Source organism: Cygnus olor, chromosome 16 (genome assembly GCF_009769625.2).
Source record: "Cygnus olor isolate bCygOlo1 chromosome 16, bCygOlo1.pri.v2, whole genome shotgun sequence".
Classification (NCBI taxonomy): domain Eukaryota; kingdom Metazoa; phylum Chordata; class Aves; order Anseriformes; family Anatidae; genus Cygnus; species Cygnus olor.
In genome coordinates, this window is record NC_049184.1 from 8,813,363 (window position 1) to 8,835,777 (window position 22,415).

Genomic DNA, 22,415 nt, shown 5'->3' on the forward strand with positions numbered 1-22,415 from the left:
GAAATGGTATTACAGTGTTGCTGTGCTTCTGATTTCAGAAAAAAAAGTGGTGTGTTTACTGCTTTTTTTTTTTTTTTTTTTTTTAACTGGAGATTTGTTGTGATTTAAAGAAGGAAAATTCAGTTCCTAAAACGAGAGCTTCCAGGCTGTTTCAGTCTGCAGTAGGTTTGTAAGACTGAATTATAAATTCTGGAAATAGGATGTCATAGTTAAAAAATGCATGGTGAGCCTTATGTATAGTTCTGAATGAGATCTTATGTGATATTTTAGCTGATGACATTGTGATGGAAGATGAACCACAGATGTGGCTGAAGAAGGTAGCTGCAGCCAGTGCTGTGCAAACCATCGCGCTGTTTTAAATTCTCGTTACTTGGCCACAAAGGATTCTTTTTGCAGTTAGATGGGAGTTCAAACTCAAATGCCTTTTTTTTGCAGCCAAAAGGTGAATCCTTTAGCTGAAGATTAGAAGGCAAGGGGCTCTGGAAATGCTGCCTGCTGTTACTCAAAGTATAAATTATTAGCAATATCAGGATTTCATCCCAGGAAGTGAAATTTAACCTTCCCTACCACTCCACCAAACCGGAGTAACTGAGCTGTGTGCAGAGAAATGCCTGAAAAGGGGAAAATGGATTTTTCCCCAGTGCTGCTGTTCTGCCCCTTTGCAGGGAAAAAGACTGTTGTACAGCATGACATAGAATATCTCTGAAACCAAAAACATAATTCTATAAACAAATGAGTATTTGTCTAAACGTGAAAAACATGCAGAAGACAGTTCCTTATAGTGACCAAGAACACGAAGGGAAAAATTATAAAGAGAAAGTCACAAAATGAGATACAACTAGAAAAGAACATAAAAATAAGAAAGTGTTTGGTAAGTGCCTTCTCTACGTAGGAAAAAGGCCTAGGAAAGATTACATCTGTCACTCAGCAAAGAGAGAAAGCTTTTGACAGATCACCCTAAGAAAGCCTTTTTTGCTTTCATCTTCACTACATGAATCAGCTGTGATCAGATTGCAAAAATAATCAAGACCAGTGTCAGAAGAGTGGGAGCCCTGACTACAGCAGGAAGAAGAGTTTCAAGAGCACTTAGAAAGCACATAGATAAGGCCAGGCCTTTAAACTCATCTTACAACAATTTGTTGCAAGCTACCAGCGATCTTCCTTGAAGACCTGTGGTGGACCAGTGGTGTCCAGAAGACTCAAAGCAGTGCAAGCATAGCACCTATCTTGGGATGGAAGGGCAGGAAGGGACCATTGGGTCATCTTACCTTCCGTTCATGTAAAAGTACTGCAACAAAATAAGCCTAGAACAAGGTTCTTGCAGATGAACAGCAGCCAACATGGATTTATTCAGGTTACATTATGTCAAACCTACCTAATCTCATTCCACGACAGCATGACAGACCTTGTTGGTAGAGAAGTCATATATCTTGACTTCCATGAGCTTTTGCCACAGGCTCATGTAACAGTCTCTTAAGTGAGCTAGGGGATATCCTCCAGATACTATTACTGTGGGGGGCTGGAAGAGGTCAGAAAACCATCCTCCGAACCCATAGCTTAGTGGCCCACTGTTGGGCTGGAATAACGTCTGGAGTGGGTCCTGGGCCAAGCAATGTTCAATATTTTTATTGTTGTTTTAGGAGGTAGAACAGAGAATATTTTGCATGATATCTGCAGATGGTACCAAGCTAGAGGGAATGGCAACAGCCTTTGAAGACAGCATTGTAATACAGAATGATCTTGACAAATTGCAGAAATAGTCTAAAAAAATAAGATGCAATTCAAGATGAATCAGTGCAAAGTTGTCACTGATGCATAATCAGCTGTTCAAATATAGGATGGGGACAACTGATTACAAAGCAGTTCTGCAAGAAAGCATCTGGGGTTACAGTGAATCAGAAGCAGTACATGAGTCAACAGTGTCATGCTGTTGCAAAAAGGGCATATGTCAAACTGGGACATATAAACAGGAGTGTCATATGTTAGACATGTGAAGTAATCCCACTTGGTGCTGGGAAGATTTCAAACACAATAAAGCATCCAGTTTTTGGCACTGTGCTTCGAAACATATGTTGTCCAGCCACAGAACAATGAAAATAGTGCCAGGTCCAGAAAACACGGCCTACAAGGAACGACTGAAGAAATTGGGGTTACTTGGTGAGTAGTTGTAATAAGTCTTCATATGTATTAAAAATTGCTGCAAAGAGAAAGGAAGTAAACTGTTCTCTATTTCACGTGAGAGCACCATACAAAGGAAAAAAAAATGGTTCCAAAAGGCATTCAACAGTAGGAAAAATTTGTAATGGTAAGGCCACTAGAATAGAATGCCCAGAGGAATTGTTGGATCTCCATCTGAACTTGTCAAAATTTTCACTTTTTTTTTTTTTTCTTTCTTAAAAGTGGTAAGCAAAGCTTGACGGAGTTTATCAACTCCAAGATGAATTTCATTTAAGGTGAGCTATGTATCTCCATATAAATGAATTCCAGAAAAATAAAATAAAATACAACAATAACAACAAAAAACAGATTTAATTAGCAGCATTGCAGCCACAGAAGGACAGACAGACAACACAGAGAGTAAGATGAGAGACTTCAAGTAAACAGCTGAGTTCATTGTGACTACTCGTGATGGTATCTACGTCACTACTCACAGTTATTGAAATCAAGTACATGCACCGCATTTGACCCTTTATTGCAAGTGAAAATGCCTGTAAACTTTACTGTAATGCACAGCAAATCACACGCATTATTTTGAAAAATCAGACCAAAAATACCCTGAAGCCATAGCAGTAGATGATTTTCCCTATCCCAGATCACACTGTTGTTCCATGTAATCTTCACCTAACCAAGAAATTGGAAAACCTCTAAGAACATATCTAGTTGATTGTATATTGCTGTATGTGGGGGGGAGCGAATTCTGTCCTGAACCCAGTGGGGAATTCAGCTCATGCCCTGAAGCATGAGATTTGATTACTCTTTTTTGAACATGCATAACTGCCATTGCTATTACTGGTCATAACATTTTGTCAGGAAAGAGAAATATTATTCTGCAATGTAATAAAAATAGATAAAATTCAATATAGCTTCAGAATCATTTGCTACATTTCCAAAGTAAACATTAAGCACCCATCAAGATTATTCCATTGGATAAGCCAAGGAAGCCTCCAGTGCTATCTGTTCATTTTATTATCTCTAATTTTCAAGTGTGCAAAAATGCTTTCAGTAAATATTATGGGTTCTTCCTGTGCTAAAGAGATGCTAAATGACCTTCACCAACTTAGTTATAAATAACAGGAGGAGAGAGCACACAATTGCTGTATAGTTTCAGCTCTATTCAAAGCTATCAGCGAATTCTGACCAGTGGATAAAAATGGACACCCGAGTCTGCTTGCTTTTTTCCCCCTTTTTCATAATCCCACCCCAGTTCCCTCTTGAAAGGCATTCTGTTCTGTCAGCCATAATGGCATCTGCTGGTGGAGACAGGAAGCCATAAATCTGTAGGGTTCCTCTCGACCAAGCCTTGTTAATGCTCCCATTTATCACCGAGGATAGGGTGCCATCTCACTAGTGCTCTACTCAGAAGTCCATCTTCTCAATTTCCCCTTCCCAAAGGAGTAACCATTTAAAACAGTGACTTTCTCATCTTGCATGTTGAGACTGAAAACGCCACTGATACAAATACCATACCCAGTGTGTAGCATTTGGATGTAAGCCATGGCTCTGGAGAACAATAGCCGCTACTCGCTGATCCCAGGCTGCACTGAATCACTGCCTCGCATACATCTAGAGCGTGGATCTTTTCAACTTGTGCAAAAGTAGCAGATCCCAGATGGAGAGGTTAAGATCGGAGGGGATTCTGTCTCTGCCCTGCTCCAATGTCTGCTGGTGTCCTGACACACTGAGCCATGTGCACGACTTGGCAGAACTGGTAATAAAAACATCACTGTGTTAAAAGGGCTTTTAAAACACAATTCCTCATAATAAACAAATTAACCTAAGCAGAAGTGCAGTGTTGTTCCGTGCAGCCAGGGAGGAGAAGGAATATAACACCAACAAGAAGTATCTCCGTGTTTCTGACTTGGGAACCAAGGCACAGGAGTGGAAGGGTGCAGGACCTGCAGGACCACAACCCGAGGCAGGGTGAGATGTGGGAAGAAAATTCTAAATTGCCACCTTGCCCCTGAACGGCCTGACCCAGGCCCAGCACGGCACTTACAGTCAGCCAGCGGGTCACCTCCTCTCCTCCCTGTGCCAGGACAACTGCCCCGGTGCTGCGGGTGCTGCTTTTGCCCCGTGCCGACACCTGCCTGAAGCGAAGGCAGAGCAGAGCCCCAGGTGTGCCCGGCAGGGTTTTACACATGCTGCACACGGGTACCAGAGGTCTGAGCAATTCTGAGTGCTTCAAGCAGAGCTGTTCACTTCTGAGTGAGTTATGCTCGGCAGAAGTGGAAAAATGAGTATTTTATGGTAGCGTTATCCTATTTTATCTTTCAAACTATGCATCTGCTTGCACCAATAAATACTTTTAAATTGCTTATAAAAATTGCTACAGTCCGTACAGGGAAGGCTATCAAATAATTTAAGTGAAATCAGCTAGGTGGACACTTCCATAAACACAATCTCGTATTAAGCTGCTAAATACGAAGGTCACTTGGGGGTCTTGCCGTCGAAACCCATTCCCTGCCCGAGCTGCGGGGCTGCGCCTTGCAGAGCGCCGGTGACACCGGCTATAACAGAGCGGCACATGCTGGCGCTTTGTAACAGAGCCTGACCTGCCACATTGATTTTAGCGGGATGCAAATGATTCCTATTAATCCCGATAGTTTCATTAGAAGGATACAAATGCCAGAACAGCAACAAAAGCATCAAAAAACTCCATTCTGTGACAAACTCCAGGGTTAGGCGACGGTGTAGTGCAAAGCCCACTTTTCAAAACTCCTATACAAATTATAATTGAATGCATAGGACTGAATCCGTCCTTTCTCTCTTAAAACCTCAAGGTGTTAGCAGCAGCCGTGGGGGGGGAAAAAAAGAAAAAAGAAAAAAAAGAAAAAAGAAACTAAAAAAAAAAAGATAAAAAAGAAAACAGGGAAAGGAATAAACCTGCCAGGGGAAGTTACCTGCAGGTGCCCGTTTGGGTGAGCCCAGGCGTGCAAAGCCGCAGCACCCGCTGCCCCTCTCGGCCTGCCGCTTGCTGGGGGGGGCACGGAGCTGCCGGTTGGGGTGGCACCTGCGGGCCCCAAGGACCAGGGGCTGGGAGGAGAGCGGGGGGGGCGTGGGCACCACACAGCGCCCCTGGGCTCCTCGGTGCCGCCGCGACTTTATTTATTGATTTTACTTTATTTATTTATTTTAATTTATTTAATTTATTTAAATTATTTAATTTATTTTATATATTTTATATATTTATTTTATATATTTATTATTTTATTTTATTTTATTTTATTTTATTTTATTTATTTTATTTTATTATTTATTTCATTTTATTTTATTTCTCATTGTCTTTTTTCTTTTCTGTTTCCCTTTTCTTTTCTCTTCCATTTCCTTTCCATGTCATGTCATCCCCCTGCGGGCTTAGGACGGGCTCCAGGCGGGGGCTCGGGGGGGCTTCACCTGAACTTCCCCAAACTTCGCGCCCGGCACGAACCCGACGGCTCCCCCGGGGGCTCCCCAGGCGGGGACCGCCCGACCCCCCCGGCCCCCCCCGTGCCCCCCCCGTCCTTCTCCGCCCCGCAGCGCCCCCCTCGGGACGCGGCCGCGGGTGGGTGCCGGAGGGGGGGGCGTGCGCGCGTGGGTGCGGGGACGCGCGTGGGGGGGGAGGGCGAGGAGGGGGGACACGGGTGGTGGCGGGAGGAGGGGGGGGGGGTCCCGGCCGTGCCGAGCCGTGTGCGCGGAGTAAATTTCCTCCTGTCATCGGGGCGCGGAGGAGGAGTTTGTTCCCGTGCGCTTTGCTCGGCGGATCGATGTTTGCTGGCATCGCCTCGCCCTGCCTGTGTGTGTGTGTGCGTGCGGGTGTGTGTGTGCGGGTGTGTGCGGGTGTGTACGTGTGCGTGTGTGTGTGTGTGCGAGTGTGTGTGCGTGTGAGCGGCAGGCTGCCTCCCCTCCCCAGCCTCCCTGCCCGCTCCCATCTCACTCACTGCCTGGCATCTGCCAGCACGGAGCCGGCGGCGCTCCGCACACACACACACAGCCCGCACACACACACACACACACACACACACGCGCGCACACCCTGCACACACGCACGCACCCCGCACACACCCGCACGCACACCTCGCACACCCACCCCCGGCACCGCTCCGCCATACGGCTCTGCGAGGAGGAGGAGGAGGAGGAGAGGAGAGGGAAGGGAGGAAGCAGGCAGCACCCCCCCCCCCCCCCCCCCCAGTCTTTCCCGAGCTGCCTTTTGAATCTATCTCTCTACATATCTATTTGGTTATTTATTTCTTCTCGTTCTCTGGCACTGTGGGCGCCTTTCATTCGCTCCTGAGCTTGGATGTTTGAATCAAAGCAAAGCAAGTGTTGCAACAGTTAAAAAAAAAAAAAAAGCCAACCAAAAAAAAAAAAAAAAGAGAGAGAGAGAGAGGCAAAGAAAGAAACCTAGATCTGTAAAATAAAATAAAACCCAAACAGGTTCCTATCAGTGGAGTGGAAAGGAGGGGGGCAGGGGCGGCTTGAGGGGGGTGCCGGGGAAGCAGCTGAGAGGCAGAGGCAGAGGAACACGACTCAGGAGCGTCTCAGGGCTCTCGGATCTGGGGACAGAAGTGAGATTGGAGAAAGTAGAGCGATGCCAAGGAGGAAACAGCAAGCACCCAAACGGGCTGCAGGTAAGGAGAAGCCATCCACTTACACAGCTCTGTCTCTCCGCTCCTTCCACTCCTACCCCCCATCTTTATTATTATTTAGGGTCACCCTTGCTTTTCCGGGCTGGATCTTTATTTATTTATCCCCCTCCCCCTCCCTTTCCCTTCCTAACTCCATCGAGCCGGTTTCACTCCGGAGCGCCCAGATCCCGGCTCCGACCCGGGCTGCCCCCAGCGCGCTCCCACCGCGCTCCGGCCCCGCGGCTCCGCGCCGGGCTCGCACCCTGCCCTGGCCAAACTTTCCCCCCAACTTTCTTCTGCTCCCTTCCCCTTCTCCCCCCGGCCCCTTTCCCTACCCGAGCCCAAAGCAGCCTCCCGTTTGCTTCCCGCTTCGATTTTTATTTTTTTTTAATACATTTTATTATCATTCCCCCCCCCCCCCCCTCCCCGTGGTGGTTTTGTTTTCAGACCGCGCGTGTCGCGAAGTGGGTCGGGGTGTTTAATCCTTTATGTCGCCGTGTTTCTGGTGGCAGTGCCGGCGTGTGTGTGTGTGCGCGCTGTGTATGCCTGAAATAGTACAGGGACTGTCTCTGCTGATGAACCCGGTGGGGAAGTTCAGCCTTTGATCATCAGTGGTGAAAATTGCAACAGGAAATAAAATGAAACGTTCTGACTGTTAGAAGACAATCCACATTTTCAAATCAAATTCTTCTTTTGTTTTGTAGCTGAGTTTATATATTTGCACATGCCAAGTGGTTTTGCAATTATTCTTTTTTTTTTTTTTTTTTTTTTTTTGTAAAGAAGAAAATAGTTTGCAACTTTGGAAGTGTTTTGTTTTGTCATTTGTAGGGTGTTCTTTTTCCTTTTGGGGCAAGAAAAAGAAACAGATGAGTGGGCCTGTAGAGTAAATCTTTTCAAAGAGTTTTCTTTCAGGCTGCTTAATTGCTTTTTATTTTTTTTTTAATAGTGTGGTGGGGTTTTGTTTCTGGGAAGCGCAATATGGAAGTTCATTTTTCTTCTGCCAGACCCACCCACTGAAAAATCAGCTTTCCAGTTGATTGCCAGCTTTGATTTGACATTTGATTGATCACCTGTCATCTTGCTGCCTTTGATCTATTCATTCTTGATATATATCAATAAATCACTCGCCATGGTAACCCAAGTGCCAGTGACGTAAGGCTTGCCCTCTAGATTCTCTTAGCCAGACACGCACAATTATTATCTTGTTTGGCTTTTAATGTAGGCGGTTTTTTTCCCATCTTTTTTTCTTTGTGTCCTTCGTCAGATTAGTTCTCAAAAGAAAATTAATATTTCACATTTTTAGTTTCAAAATGGTCTACTAATTTTTCCTCCCCCTTCAGAATATTTTCTCTATGTATCATATTATATGTCGGACAAAATGTATGGGCAACTTTAGTGGCATACTTGAATAAACTTTGAAAAGTAGTGCCTGGATTTCATTCAAAGGTAAATGTTATTTTTCAGAAACTGGGATGCGCATAACTTTTATAAACTTACCTATTCTACCTTATTCATGTAGGTGTAGGACAATGGTATGCAGGCAGAGTCTTTTGGGACATGACCAATGAATGTACCTACGCAGGTTGCTAGTGTGATTGCTGGCAAGCAAAGATCCCTTTTAGCAGTAAATAACAGTTACGTTAGAAATGCACATATATATATTCAGAAAAACTCTCTGAGGAGTTGCTATTATTGTTTTATTCACAAAGAGGTTATATCTGAGTAAGGCATTAACGTTTTCAACTTGCAGGATAAATAGCTATTTTTTCATGGATGCTGATCATCACAGTGACAGTGCTAGAATTGCTCCCTTTTTCTTTCTGTCAGGAGTACGAGGCTTCATTTTATTTTGTTTTCAAAGTAGAATTTTCACTTGCAATGTGTGTAGTATCTTTTTGTAGCAGGGGCACCCTGTTCTTTTTTAGAAACATAGACTACAGAGTAAGTAAATTCTTGCGAACAAAGCCCATACTGTTGTTTCCCAGGATTTCCCTGCTGAGAATACAGTAAGAAGATATATTTTTATCCAGAATGTTACAGTATTTCTGAGAGTCTTAACGATGAGCTAGAAATGTGAATGACCACAATAATGTCTCTCCATCTTTATTCCTGTTATAAAATGTGCATTGGTCTTCCGTGGTGCGTTTCTGTGATTGTATTTGTCCTCAGATCAATGTTGTTTCAGGTGAGCAGAATACTGCAAATGCAGTCCAGTTTCATCCAGCATAACTGATTTGAAGTAGGTTTACACGTTTGCAATAGTTCTCCAGCTTTGAGGTTGTATTTGTGTGTTTGTGGGGGTCAAGGGGGGGTTCAGAGAGCAGACGTGCTTGCTGTCTATAGTTCTCAAAACTGACTTTCATTTTCAGGGACAGCACTGAGGTTCTGTTTTGTATGGTGAAAAATATCTCCAAGTGACAGTAGACAGACTGTGCAATAAGAAATGAATTGCTCATCAAGGCTGATAGCAGATCTCTTTATTCCTTTTATTTAAAGGAGTTAGTACATTATATATGACTTAATTTTCACTTTTGTTTATTTTTGCTTGTACAAGTTCAAAGGTATCAGTTGCACTGCATTTTGTCTTGATGGCAGCAGAGATATTGTAGAGAAGTTTGCAACTTTTAGCTTCTTTAGATAGTTCACCTCCAACGGAAGAAAAATGATAAGCCTTATGATTCTGGACATGCCTGCTTTTGTCATTGCTTAAAATTAAATACTATGCACAACTGTAAATAATTACTACCATGCACTGACTTTGAAAGCAGGTTTCTAGTTTGATTAATGAATAATGTAAAGGTTAAAGAGAACCAGCGAGTGAATCAGAAGTGAAGTCCTGCTGTTAGATGAAAATCTATCTAGAGAAATATACATGGCAATTTTGTCCTGTTCTATTATTAATTTTAAGCCTTGTATTCCTAAGAAATATATTACAGACCATTGTAATGAAACAAGGTAGCGTAATTGGATTAATGGGACACTATTTATGTTTGATGGTGGGAATTTTTGCTCTCAAATTATACTTTTAAAGATACTTTATTTCATATCAATGCTGAAATTATGTCAAATGCATTTTGATCTTTCCAGGGCCGAGTCTGTTCTGAATCGTCATTCTTTTTTGAGATCGTCATATCCATTTCAATAATTCTTAAAGCAGATTTTCAGGGCTGGTTATATCAGTGCCTGCTTTAGTATCAGACTTCTGTTTACAATAAGCAACCCATTTGGGTTGTAGCTTTCCTCCAAGGGAATCACACCGGGCTTTACAAACTGTGGGCCTAATTCTTCTATCACTCAGGTACAAAGCAAAAATAGGTTTACTCGCATGAGTGCAGTGGCAATGAGTACTGTCTGCTCCTGTGAGTAAGGAGAGACTCAGGCCCAGAAAGTGCTTCATCCTTCAACGAAACGCAGCCACCTCTGGGGTAGAACTCTTGTAACGATTCCATAACAAATGGTAATATATTAACAGAAGGGTGGAAAAAAGGTGGGAGCAAAGCAGAATTGCTATTCAGATTTTATTCCTAGGGGTATGAAATAGCTTTCAAACACAATTTCACTGGATTAAACTCTCCTTTCCCCTGCAGCTTGTTTAAATGTGCATATTTTATTTTGTGATCATGAATTGCTAGTTTGCTTTTTTAAAGCCTGCAAAGAGGAGTCTGGACTTAACACCTTTTCCGGCTGCAGTTTTGCATTTGTCTTTCTTTCTTTCCCAATAGGCTATCTGAGGACCAAAGCTCTTGAAAAGTACAGCAGAAACAGATATTGGTCACGTTTATTTTGTTTATTGGTAGTGTAGAACAAGGCAGTCTTGTTTTTGAAGAAGTCCTCACACAGCAGCAAACAGAAGATGGTTAGCGACCAGTACTTTAAAGCTGCAGTTTGCACCTTCGTAGTAAAGGTTATTTACAACAGAAACATATTTAGAAAGTGAAATCCTGCTTTTTAGAGAGCAGAGTAGATGACCAGCTAGGTCTGATACGTGCATTTCGGTGATGAAAGGAAGCAATACGTACATGTATTAATAACCAAGAGCGTTGTGGCTTTTCAGATATTATTTGTAGCCTTTATTATACGGGAATAGAAACAGTTTCCACGCAAGCAGTACTGAATGAAACTGTAGAAATGGCAGCCCTGCTTTGTTTAAACATCCTCCAGAAAAGCAAGTGCACATCAAAACCACCTAAATAGCTCATGCCTCAGAACCTTTCAGTTACTGTGCACATCACGATGCTGACAGATGACAAAAAAGCCAAAGTGTTCACAAACAAGGGAAGGCTTTACATCCCGGTTAATTAGATACATTCCAAAATAGGTACTTTTGCAACTAAAGAGCCACCAAAATTAGTAGCCATCTGCATTAAAATCTGGACCCAGGCTTCTAAACCCAAAGCTGCAATGTGATTCTTTCCCATGTCAAAACTCAGGCCTGGATGGGACAATTTGAAATCGCGTTCGGTTCAGTTGTTTCCTTATTTCAGCCCAAATCTTACGTAACAAAGCACAGTATGTTATCACTATATAAAATTGGGACTCACCAAGAGTTCAGCCCCTGTGACAGTAATATAAAAGATGTTTCCATCAGTAAATGACATAATTTTATAGCACTTGTGCAAATATGCTTATTGTCAGAAATACTTCTGGGTAAATGCTGTCCCTTCCCTGTGCTCTCTAATCGAAAAGCCTGTTTTCTTCAGAACTGTAGGATTTTGCTATTTCCTCCCGAAGCTTTCTCCTGATTTTTGCTCTCATTAGTAGCACCCACCTCCAGCAACTGTTTCCCCTAGGAGAGGTCCCTGGAGTTCCTCCGTGGCACAGGGCTGGGGTGAGCCTTTCTCCCGTCACTTTACTTCACATCCCGATGAGGACATCACTCCCAGAGAGCAACTCCAGACTCACGGAAAAAAAAAAAAAAAAGGCAAAAAAAAAAAAAAGCTGTCAGTTGCTGTGGCTGCAATTCCCAACTTAGCAGCAGCAGAGGGAATGGAACTGTACTCTATCAATTACAGTTGGAACCAGAGGCTAAACACTTATTGTGTTAAGCTATTGTGCAGATCTTAAGAGCTCAAATGTAAAAAAAATATCATGTCAGCTCGTGGAGGGGAGAATAAGGCCTGGTTCATCTACTGGATGACGTATTATTAGCAAATGCAAAGTAAAAAGATTCAAATTCTATTTAATGCCTCTTGGGTTGAGACATGTGTGTACCATATTATGCCTTAAAAAAGATTATCCTACTGACTTTACTGCTAAAATAACCCTTTGTTTTTCCCTATTCTCTGCAAAATGAAAATATTTGTGAAGTTTTACCTCTAAAGCGTGCTCATGCAAGCAGAGAGACATTTTCATCTGTCTCTGAATCTGATACAGGAGTCAATTGGAAACACATTACACTCACAGCTGAAGTCTTACATTTCATTCGTGCAAGAGCAGTGATTTTTCATTACCTATTTAATTACAATAATTTGCATGAGAGTGGGTCCAGTTCTGCATCTCTTACTCAGCACTTTGCTTCAATGGGTAACTGCCTTGTGTAAAGACTATCTACGTAAGACTGGGCTATTTAGCTATGAAATTAAATACACGTATTTTTTAGCAATGTTTTGCATCTAAAGAGGGACCAGATTCTACCACTAAGCTTTAAAGCATAACCTGCCTTTGAGTTCTGGCTGTAACTTGTGTTACTGGGGGTTGCACGCTGCTCTTTTCTAAAGTCTGTAGGACTGAGATGTTTTACTTGCTTGGCTAACTTCACTTCTCAAACACGTTTCCATTCTCTGCGTTAATTATTGAACACTGCTTCTTGGTACCAGTAGAATTTACGGTCTTTTAAAGAATCCCTTCTAATGTGCTCTGTTACGTTGTGCACACAAGCAGCAGCTCTCAAGTAGGTGCATGAAGAGGGTTCTGCAAATCGGGAGCCTAAAAGTTCCGGGTAGTTTTAGACATCAAAATCAGTTCTTCCTTGTTAAGGTGACCTCTCACTAGAGGCCACTGGATCTTGGCACCGAGTCATTTTTACCATGTTATAATAACAGCTTTTGCAACTCAGAAATGCCTTGACAGTGAACGGTGTGTTTTTGAACGGTGTGTTTTTTAAGGTTTCAAGGAGAAAGCCATCATAGAAGCATGCTGTTTCCCATTAGATTTACACATCCCTGTTTAACTGCTGGCTTTTCATTTGTTACCTTGTGAGGTTTTTCGGCAAAAAGAAGTGGAAAAACTGGTCTTATGATCTAAGTGTTGCATTAAGAGTTTCATTTAGGAAAATGAAGAGAATCTTTGTTTCCCAAAAATAAATGTTTTTCCCCTTTGCCCTAGGAAAAATAAAGTCACAACAATAGTTACAAAATGACAGGATTAGATTGTGAAAAATGCATACTTTATAATGTGCAGCACCCGATGGTTTCAGTTATTGGTAAAATTCTACAGCTAAATGGAACACACAGTCCTAAATGGATAGGAAATAGATCCCCCTCAGGTATGCACGCATACATACCTGCAAAAAGGGTAGCCAAGTGCCTGCCTGGGAGAGGGATGCACTGTTCTTACTGATACAAGCTGGAAAGCTCAGTATTTTAAAGCAGGTTTTGAGAATTCCACTAATACTTGCCCATGTGTTAAACTTTGTGTGATATTGGAAGTTGTGTCGACTGAAAGTCATTTGTTAGTGTGTATTTTCTTTAAACCTTCAGCTCCTGGAGTCTGGTGATTAACCAAATGCCGAATATACATTCTAAAGGGAAAATTTATTTTAACTCCCCTGCCATGGAGAACTAGAAAGCTTAAAAACATGCAGCCTAAAAGTTCTTATGCCAGAAGAAAAATACAGCATTCTCAAAGTGACTGTTTTTAGTATCTCATAATTTTCAGCTTGTCTCATGATTTTTGAGGGTGTGATTTGTGATTTTTGAATAAAGAAGGTTGGCAATATTGTGTTTGACTGATTCTCAGGTTGAACTGTGCTGTATGTGAATGTGTATATAATTATATATGTATGCACACATAATACCAGTAAACAAAATACATAACATAATGATGGAGTGAAGTTATGTGAAGTGTGGCTCTGAATTTGTATTGCTGTAAACAAAGCAGTTTTGGCTTTGAAAGATCAGACCATTGGTTCTCAAGGAGTGGCTTTCAATTGAAGTTTCATGGAGATTGTTTTTAGTGGCAATTAAATCTAGAAAGTTAATAGCCAGAAACTGTTCTTTAAAGCCTAAACACATGCAAGACCTATGAGGAATGCACAGCCTGTCTTTTTTTCAGATATAATCAGGCTCAACTTTATTGAAAAAAAATTTACAACTAGCAACATTAATGCCGTATTTTTATTGTATTAATGCAAATGAGATGCTGACTTCTTTCTTTCATCTCCACGGCTTGTATCTATTATAGCTGTATCTTATTCCTTTCTGTGTCTTTTTTCCCTGTGTTCTGTAAACTGTATCGTCTAATGATACTGAGGCTCATTAAAGTTACTCACAATGGTAGAGACTATTGGAAGCATCCTCAGCTCTAGATGGCAATAGAAAAGCAAAACTACTGAATATATGGGGAAAACCGATCCAGATCAACCCTTCCATTCCCATTTTGTGAAACCCTTGAAAGTGACAGGTCAAATTAGAGGAAAAAACTTGCAGGAAGGACTATGTAATGGAAAGAACAGGTCATTTTTAATATACATCTCTACCTGACAAAGATGAAAAGCAATAAAGTTTAAGGAGCTTTCTGGCTCTTCCTGCATCTCTCTCAAAAGACTCATTTAATTGAAAAGCCTGTTGTGCTTGTTTTTAAGCATGTAAAAGAGAAAAGGGCCGGTTTTGCACAAGGCCTAATATTCCATAATATAATCAGAACTGTTACTGTTGTTTGTTTGTTTGTTTTTAAGTCTCTCTGTTCATATAAAATTAAGACCTACTTATCTCAAATAGTAGTAAATTTCATTCAATATTACTTTCATAACTTAAAAAATGCTATTAAATATTCCCAAAGCAACTTTGCTGAAGTGATATTTGGTCTGTTTATGTGGGATCAGTGTGGAATTTCTGTAGAAAAGAAGCAGCACACAGTTCTTGTTGTTAATGAAAATAAATAAATTTGCTGGAATACCTTGATAGCAAAGATTTTTCTAGTGAAAGAGCAGATAAAAATGAAAATCTGCACTTTGGTGCAGTTTGATATGTGCAGAGAACAGACCTATTTCTATCACTGACCCTCCACTAGGAAGAAGTCTTATTTTTATTTTTAAGAAAGGAAAGATTTTACTCTGTATATAAACAATTTTGTGTGAATAGCACTGGGAATCACTACTACAATTCATAAGGTCTGCAATTTTCTTTGTACATATAGGAAGAACTCATTTACTTCCTGCAGCGTGAGTGGACAAAAAAAAGCTGGATCTTTTCATGATGTACAGTTTTGTACTGAAGAAACATAATCTTATTCTAGCTGGTATGTTTGTCTTCCAAAATTAATTTTTTATGTGTTTTTCAGCCATGTCATAACATTTATGAGCACAGTACAAGTAGCATTAAATTAACATGTGAAAGGAGAAAGATGCTAAGTAGTTATATTGATCATCTGTAGCATTAAATGCTAAAAATTAAAAGCTTTCTAGTGCTTTTGATTAGCTGCATGGTTCCTGCTCATATATGTGCACTTTGATAGGAAGTAGATTAATATTTCTTCACACTTAGCACCTTTCTTCCAATGATTTCTCATTAATGCTATGTACTCCATATAATAACCACAGCGTAGTAGAATATTTGGTCCCCATTTTACAGAAAGGCAAATTGAAGCCAGAAAGCATTAACTGATTTGCTCAAGGTCAAACAGCATTTGCTGCTAATTCCCTGCTCTACGTACTAGATCACATTTATATTGTCAGCGCACTTCCAACAGAAAAAGACTGGGCTCCGTTAACTTCCAGTCCAAGGTATCGTTTCTAGGAGGATAGTTTTAGTCAGCATAATTTAAGTTTTTAACTTCCCTATGTTATCCTCAGATGCATTTTTGGTCAGTCATAAGTTTCAGAACTGGAGAATTTGATTACGGTTACTTTTCTGCCCATATAATGCTCTATATTTCTTTGTCAGACCTGGGATCCAGCTTTGTATTTCTGACAATATATAATGCATTGCTCTGAGAAATATCAAAAGTGTAGTCTAATTATAACCTAACAGGACATACACATTTTCCTCCACACAGTCTGCCAGAGGTGGTTGGAAATCTCTGGTAATAAACTTTAAGGCTCTGATTTTTGTAAGTCAGCTTCTAAAGTTAAGGGTCTAAATCCTTATGTGGGCATCTAAAGAGAGACTTGAATTTACAAAAGCGTTTAGCCCCGAGCAGTTCCCATGGACTTGCTCCATTCCCTCTTGTGTGAACAGGAATTGTTAAGCCTCGATCAAGGGCAGCATTATTTTTCTAAACAGAGATGTATGTATTGCCTATAGAAGAAATATGATGCAAGTAATAGCCTATGGATTCATTAAGGATTGTTTATGTTTATTTTCACACCATATTACCTTTCGGGAATGGTCATTTCAGCCATTATATTGACAAGAACTCAGAATAAATCTTAGGTAATATAGGGCTAATCTGCCTTACCTGGGAGACCACCTGCTACCCCCTCTAACAGAGGCCAGAGCATTCAGGGCTGAATCACCAGGTAGGGCTTTCTTCTCTGGAGCTGGGGAAATGGGAAGTTCTACCATGGCTCCTTTTCGTGTGGAAATTAATGCCTGCCTCTATGTCTGAATAGTAGGTTATTAGAGTTTGTATTCAAATTCCCAGGATGGGAATTTGTCTCTCTGTGATAATTGATATAATAATATATATTTTTAGTGGTCCAAAGTCCTTAAGCTTGAGCCTTGTATATGTAATTTATGTTTATTTCTTGCTGTTATTAACTGTAATTTAGTTGTTTGCGCCTTTCATTGCCTTAGATTGAAGGGAGTGTCTCTATCCCATTGCCCCTCCACAAACAATGCCCTTTTAGTGTTCCTTATCCTGTATCCTTGCCCAGACATTTCCTAGCCTGTCAAATACTGTCATTTTATTCCTTACAGATCATCCACAGTACGTCTCCTGTTGCACACACAAATAAGGAACAAATGCAATCAAGATGCATCATCATTTAGTATAACAAATAAAAGCCGATCTGTGCAGATTTCCCTTAAAGCATCTCTTAATATGTATTGTCAAAATGTCTAAAGATGTCTTTTACTCATAAGCGTTTAATTATTTGTGACAATTAAACTAATATTCAGAGCAGGAAAAAAATGAGGGTATTAAATATTTTCTCTTGTCAAAAGCTAACAAAACATCACCTGACATACCAAACTCCTTCAATTTTGTATTTTAAACATAGCTTGTAACAGGAAAAAACTCTTAAACACAATTGCAGGGCCCCATTTCGCAATCCTGGAATTTATATTGAATTTGAGGAAATAGTACTTTTGAAACCAGACCAAAATTAAGAGCACATCATTAAAATATATATCAGTAATGAGTGGCTGAATACTTGATGATTAAGAAGGAGTTCCTATCAATTTTTAAGTCTGCACTTAAATTTAAGGCCAAGAACCCCCTTTGGCTGAATCAGGGGCTCAGACCTGGGTTTTGCAGGCTCAGCCAATTATTGTCTTACTTGCAGATTAGAAAAAAAACAGCTCATATAACACAGACCAAGTCATCAAGCTTCTCTGTGTTCTGAATTATGGATTTTTTTGTTTTGTTTTGTCTGATCATTCCTCTAACTGGGTGGATAGCTTGAACTGTGCTGTGGATGGGGCAGAACAAGCAGCCAGCATTGCTGCACAGGCCTCAGTTCTGTAACCTGCTGGGCAGCACTTTGACGTGGAGAAAGTTCAGCTATATGATAACAAAAAGAGAAAAACAGGGAAGAGCTAGAAAAGAGCAGAAAACCAATGGAGGTCTTAAAAGGCTGATGCTGGGAGTACTGCATAGCCCCGGGCATAGCAATAATATCTATGTCATGGGTGCAACAATTCCTGTAGCTCAGATTGTTTGGGGTTTTCTGTTGAAAGGCTTGATTTCTACTGGTTCTAATGTTTCCAGATCTGAGCTGTTCAAAGCAACATTTTCCATTGCCAAAATCTGTGTTTCCTTTATTAAAATGTTTTTTCCTGAAATTTAGGGTAGGATGTTGTTTGGCAAAAGTTTAATAAAAGACGTATGTCAGGGTTTTTTTTTTCCAAAGCTGTGGGACCACTGCTTTCTGGCAGTGACGTGAACATTTTTCAGAGATATCTTCTGCTTTCCCTGAAAAAAAAAAAAATCCACCCAAATTTGTCTGACTTATAAAGTCTAAAAGTTGCTGTTGCCAAAGAATTTTTAGAAGGTGACACAGCATTCTCCAAGCATGCCATCTCCACCACGCATGCTCTGTTCTCAGTTTCTCTTTTTCAATTACAGTCCCTTAAAATATGTGTTAGCTGGGGATAAGTAGGACAATTGCTTACCCTGCTGCAGGGATGGCTATGGGTCTGAGCAGTCAAAGGAGAGTGAGGAGATTGTCTGCCCTGAGTGTGCTAGATGGTGCCCTGACCAAGACGGGGCCTGTGTGACAGCAGCTTTTCCACACCTCACATCAGCACTTGCGGTGGTCAGGGGAAGGTGGGCTACCCCAGCACTGCCTTTGTGTGGAGAAAGTTACTTTAAAGGTGTCCAAGATGTGCTCTCTGTCTGTGAAATGGAGATGGCAGCCTGCTGTCACCAAGGGCCATGGCAGGAGTTGAGGCCTGGAGGAGCTCTGCGCTGTAGGTAGGCTGGAACAAAGGGTGGAAAATACTGGCAGTTACAAAGCTGTTGTACTAAAAGAGAGCAGCTTAGAGAAAAATACAAAGAATAATGCCAAAGGTTGCAACCACAGATATCTGTTTAGATAAAAGGGCCTGTTAGTTTGAGATCTGTTCTCATGCTGCAACATGCAAATCGCAGATGGCCGATCACTGTGTCGCTGTGAAGGCAACTGCCATTTACCTCAGCAGGCGCTAGGCCCTTGCAACACCGACTTTTGTTTCTCTTGGGGCAGGGCTTTGTATTTTATTCTATTTGTTGCTCTATGTGAGATTTTTTATAGAAATTGAATCTTTGTATCTGGAGTCAGTGACAAAATTTGAACCAGGAGCAGTGAGAGCAGAGCAGGATGTTGTCAGGGCACTGTGAAGTTTTGTGTCACCTCCCAGATGTTGTATGTTAAATAGCTAGAATCCTGAGAATGTTAATCTAGAAAACAGTCACCCTCACATTACTCTTTTGCTGTTTCTGTGAACTTATTAGATATTTTATCATTTTGTGATTTGGGTTAAACAGAGGTAAATCACTTGGAGTAATATTTATGGGGGGAGGGGGAATGTTATGACACTGACATCTGGGTTTCCACTTGTTTGGACTAGGGACATTTTACCTTAATCATTCCCAAACATCTCTGCTAAAATACCTTCTTTCCTTTTTTTATCACCTATGAGGTATAGCCAGACAGGTTTTCAATTGGTGCCTGTGTGTTAGGGTTGAGTGCTGAAATTTGTTGTTGGCGAGGATACGAAAAGTCTCATTCTTGTATTTGTCCTCTTTCATTAAGATTGTTTGGAAACATTTCAATTCAGTTAAAATGCACTATTTTCAATATACGAAGTATGTATAGGGGAACAAGGGACTGATTATGAGTTTCTCCAAGGAAATATGCATCTCTTAGTCATCATCCTACAACTGGGAAAGTTCTAATGCATGACATCTATATAATTTAACCTAATAATTTTTTTTAGAGTGATGTAATGTGGAGAGTGACCTGGACTTTGTAAAAGTTCCCCTACTTACTACAGATTCCCAAGGGCAATGTAACATTCTAGACAGTGTTTTATATGCCCTGATTAAAATATAACATATTTTTGCATTTCCTGTGCAGTGACCTGTTAGTGCTCATAGACAGAACACTTAAAGAACAGTTACAAGAAGACATTTCCAAATGTGCCTAATATGCAAGAGTTTTTATAACATTCTTATTTCATTTGAAATTGCAGCTACAGCAGGAACCATTCAGACGGCGCATTGATTTAACTTTTTAATCCACTGTTTTGCTACGTCAAGTAAAATAAATGTTTGTTTTTAGCTCCGTTTTTTTGCATCGCTAAAACTCATAACTACTTGCTTTAAGCTTGGGATTCTAAAGGGAGCTACATTATCTGAGATTTAGAGCTCACTTTTTGTAGCTGCTTTCTCACAACTCCCCCAAGAAAAAAAAAAAAAAAGTACTACTTTAGCAAAAAGGGCTTTTATATCTCTATCAATTATAGAAACACCAGCTGCAGTAGATTACAAATGTGTTTGGCTGATTGTGATGTTGTGTGGGGAAAACTGTCACAAGGAGCTGGATTCTGTTCTCCCCGACAGCACCGGGATGTCGCACAGCTCCCCGGGCTGCAGCCGGCACTTCTGTCAAAGCTGGAGTGGGCAAGAACAGGATCCGGCTCGGAGACTGCCAAATTGCATACTGCCAAATCTAGCTCCCTACTTGTGCACATGTCCTGGTGCTAGGAAAAAATATGGAGCTGTTGAACGTGTACGCAAGTGCTAACCGTGTGTCATTGTGTATGCGTTTTTCTGAGCGCTGAAGAAAAAGCCATGCCAATACATCTGTAACCTGGACCAGAAACCTCTGGGGAGAATCAGTACAGTTATTGGTGTTCTTTATTTTTTATATCCAAGATATTTGTTTAGTTTTACATGCTTGAAGAACAAAGAACACCACAAAACAGTTGTTTGACAGGCCCATAAAGGTAGAGGAGTTGGCAGTCATGCAGTAAAGAAATAGGGTTTCAAGATAAGCAATGCAAGATGGGCAATTTAGCATTTTGGTGGTGTTGAGCTCAAGAAAAATTAGTGTATCGAAGTGTGTGCTGGTCATCTCACACCGCTAATATCCCGGGACAAAAGGGTAGCAGTATAAGGGCTTTCAGTTGGTTGCATCTTAGTTACTGTTTCATTTAGCTTATTGTACTTTGAGTCACTCTGGGAGTACTTGGTTGGGCGCTGGTTTATTTTAACAAAGAGAAACTGACATAGCAAAGTTCTCTGTATATTTTACAGTGAAAATGCAGTTTTCTATTTTCATTTAATCCAAGGAATGTTGGCATTTTCCAGGCTGTCAAACAAATGAGTGCACTGGAGGACAGTTAGATGTGTCTGTGTAGTTCATCCATCTAATCTGCCTCATTTCTAATGTGCCCATCACCGTAGTGTCTAGGCGGAAAGTATCTGCCCTGATTTTGCTTTTTGTCTTTATTGGCTGTGGTAACTTAATTGAGTCGTAAGAGCTTTCAGATCCATCTGCAAAAATAATAACAAAAACATTATCAGAATAATGATTCATTTTTGCACTTATACTCAGAATTTCCTCTTCCTCTTCTGAGTGTATTTGGCTAGTTGATTACTGTTGCGTTATCTAGAAGAGGTTATATTTTGAAGGTGTTGTATTAAATTGGAGTTTTACCTGAGTCAGCAGTGACTCAAAACTTTATTTGGCTTCTGAAGTGAATTCAGTCATGTCCTCTAACTTGCTGCTGCTGTTCTCTGCAGAAGCTGATTTCAGTTATTAAGCTACTCAGTTTTAGCAACTGCATCTGTTCTATGACCCTTTGCCATACAAAACATAGGTAAAGGTAATAAAAAGAAATAGAAATTGTGGCTTCAAAAATTATATATTTGTTTGGGAGCCCTGGTTTCTGTTGAATTTAATTACTTATCTCCCTGCCAATTAGGTAAAAATGCATCGTAAGACTTAAGTGAGCAGTTTTTCAAAAGCAGACGCCTGAGATCCATAAGGGTGAAAAAAATCTGCTGTTGATTAGATGTACCCATGCATGCAATTATCAAAATCTGCATGCACTTGTGGGGAGAACGTGCTGCAGCAGGGCATTGTGGAGTTGCCAGTGCGAACAGTTGGGGTGAGTAGTTACGGTAAGTTTAGGAACATGCCTGCTGGCCTTACAGTGGCATCTGCACGGTCATGTGCCACCTTCTGCTTTTGAAAAATGTGGTCTAAGTAGTTATCAGTCTGCAGAAGTCAATAAACTCTTGTGTTGAAGAGGCCAAGTAAACAGCGTGGTGCTCACTGAGGAAACGAGTTCATTGAAAATGCTGCAAATGTAGCTTTCTCAGCTATAATTGAATTTGATCTAAACTGTACAGTTACACACAACCCCGTTTTTACTCCTCTCCTACATGTGTTGAAAGTGTCTCTATAAACCTACCCCTCAAAGCTGATTTCATTGAGAGCCAGACGTTTCATACGTGACAGTGATTTCTAATCCCATCTGGACTGGCAGATCGTAGATTCCCAGCCTGTGGCCTCAGCATGTAACTTGGGTTCACACATGCAGAGTAAACCATTGCGCTGGCTGTTCATTTAGTCCTGGAGTGGTCAAGTACAAGACAGATTTGTCTTTGCAAGATTTAATTTCATCTTCCAGGTATTTTAGTGGACTGGAGCATGGACATGATTACATTTCACAGATTTTTGTATGATTTAGAACAAAAATTATTAGCAGAGCTGGCTCAGCA

At 40.9% G+C, this 22,415-nt stretch overlaps 1 protein-coding gene across 5 annotated transcripts in view; it reads left to right on the forward strand.

The window, feature by feature from the left end:
- Positions 1 to 5,892: 5,892 nt before the first annotated feature.
- Positions 5,893 to 22,415, forward strand: part of TSHZ2 (teashirt zinc finger homeobox 2) — a 231,344-nt gene continuing 214,821 nt past the window's right edge. For all 5 annotated transcript variants that reach the window (XM_040576132.1, XM_040576130.1, XM_040576131.1 and 2 more), the window contains exon 1: positions 5,893 to 6,827. In XM_040576132.1, the coding sequence (XP_040432066.1) occupies positions 6,788 to 6,827 (40 nt within the window). In that variant the 5' untranslated portion in view covers positions 5,893 to 6,787. The remainder of the gene's footprint in view (positions 6,828 to 22,415) is intronic.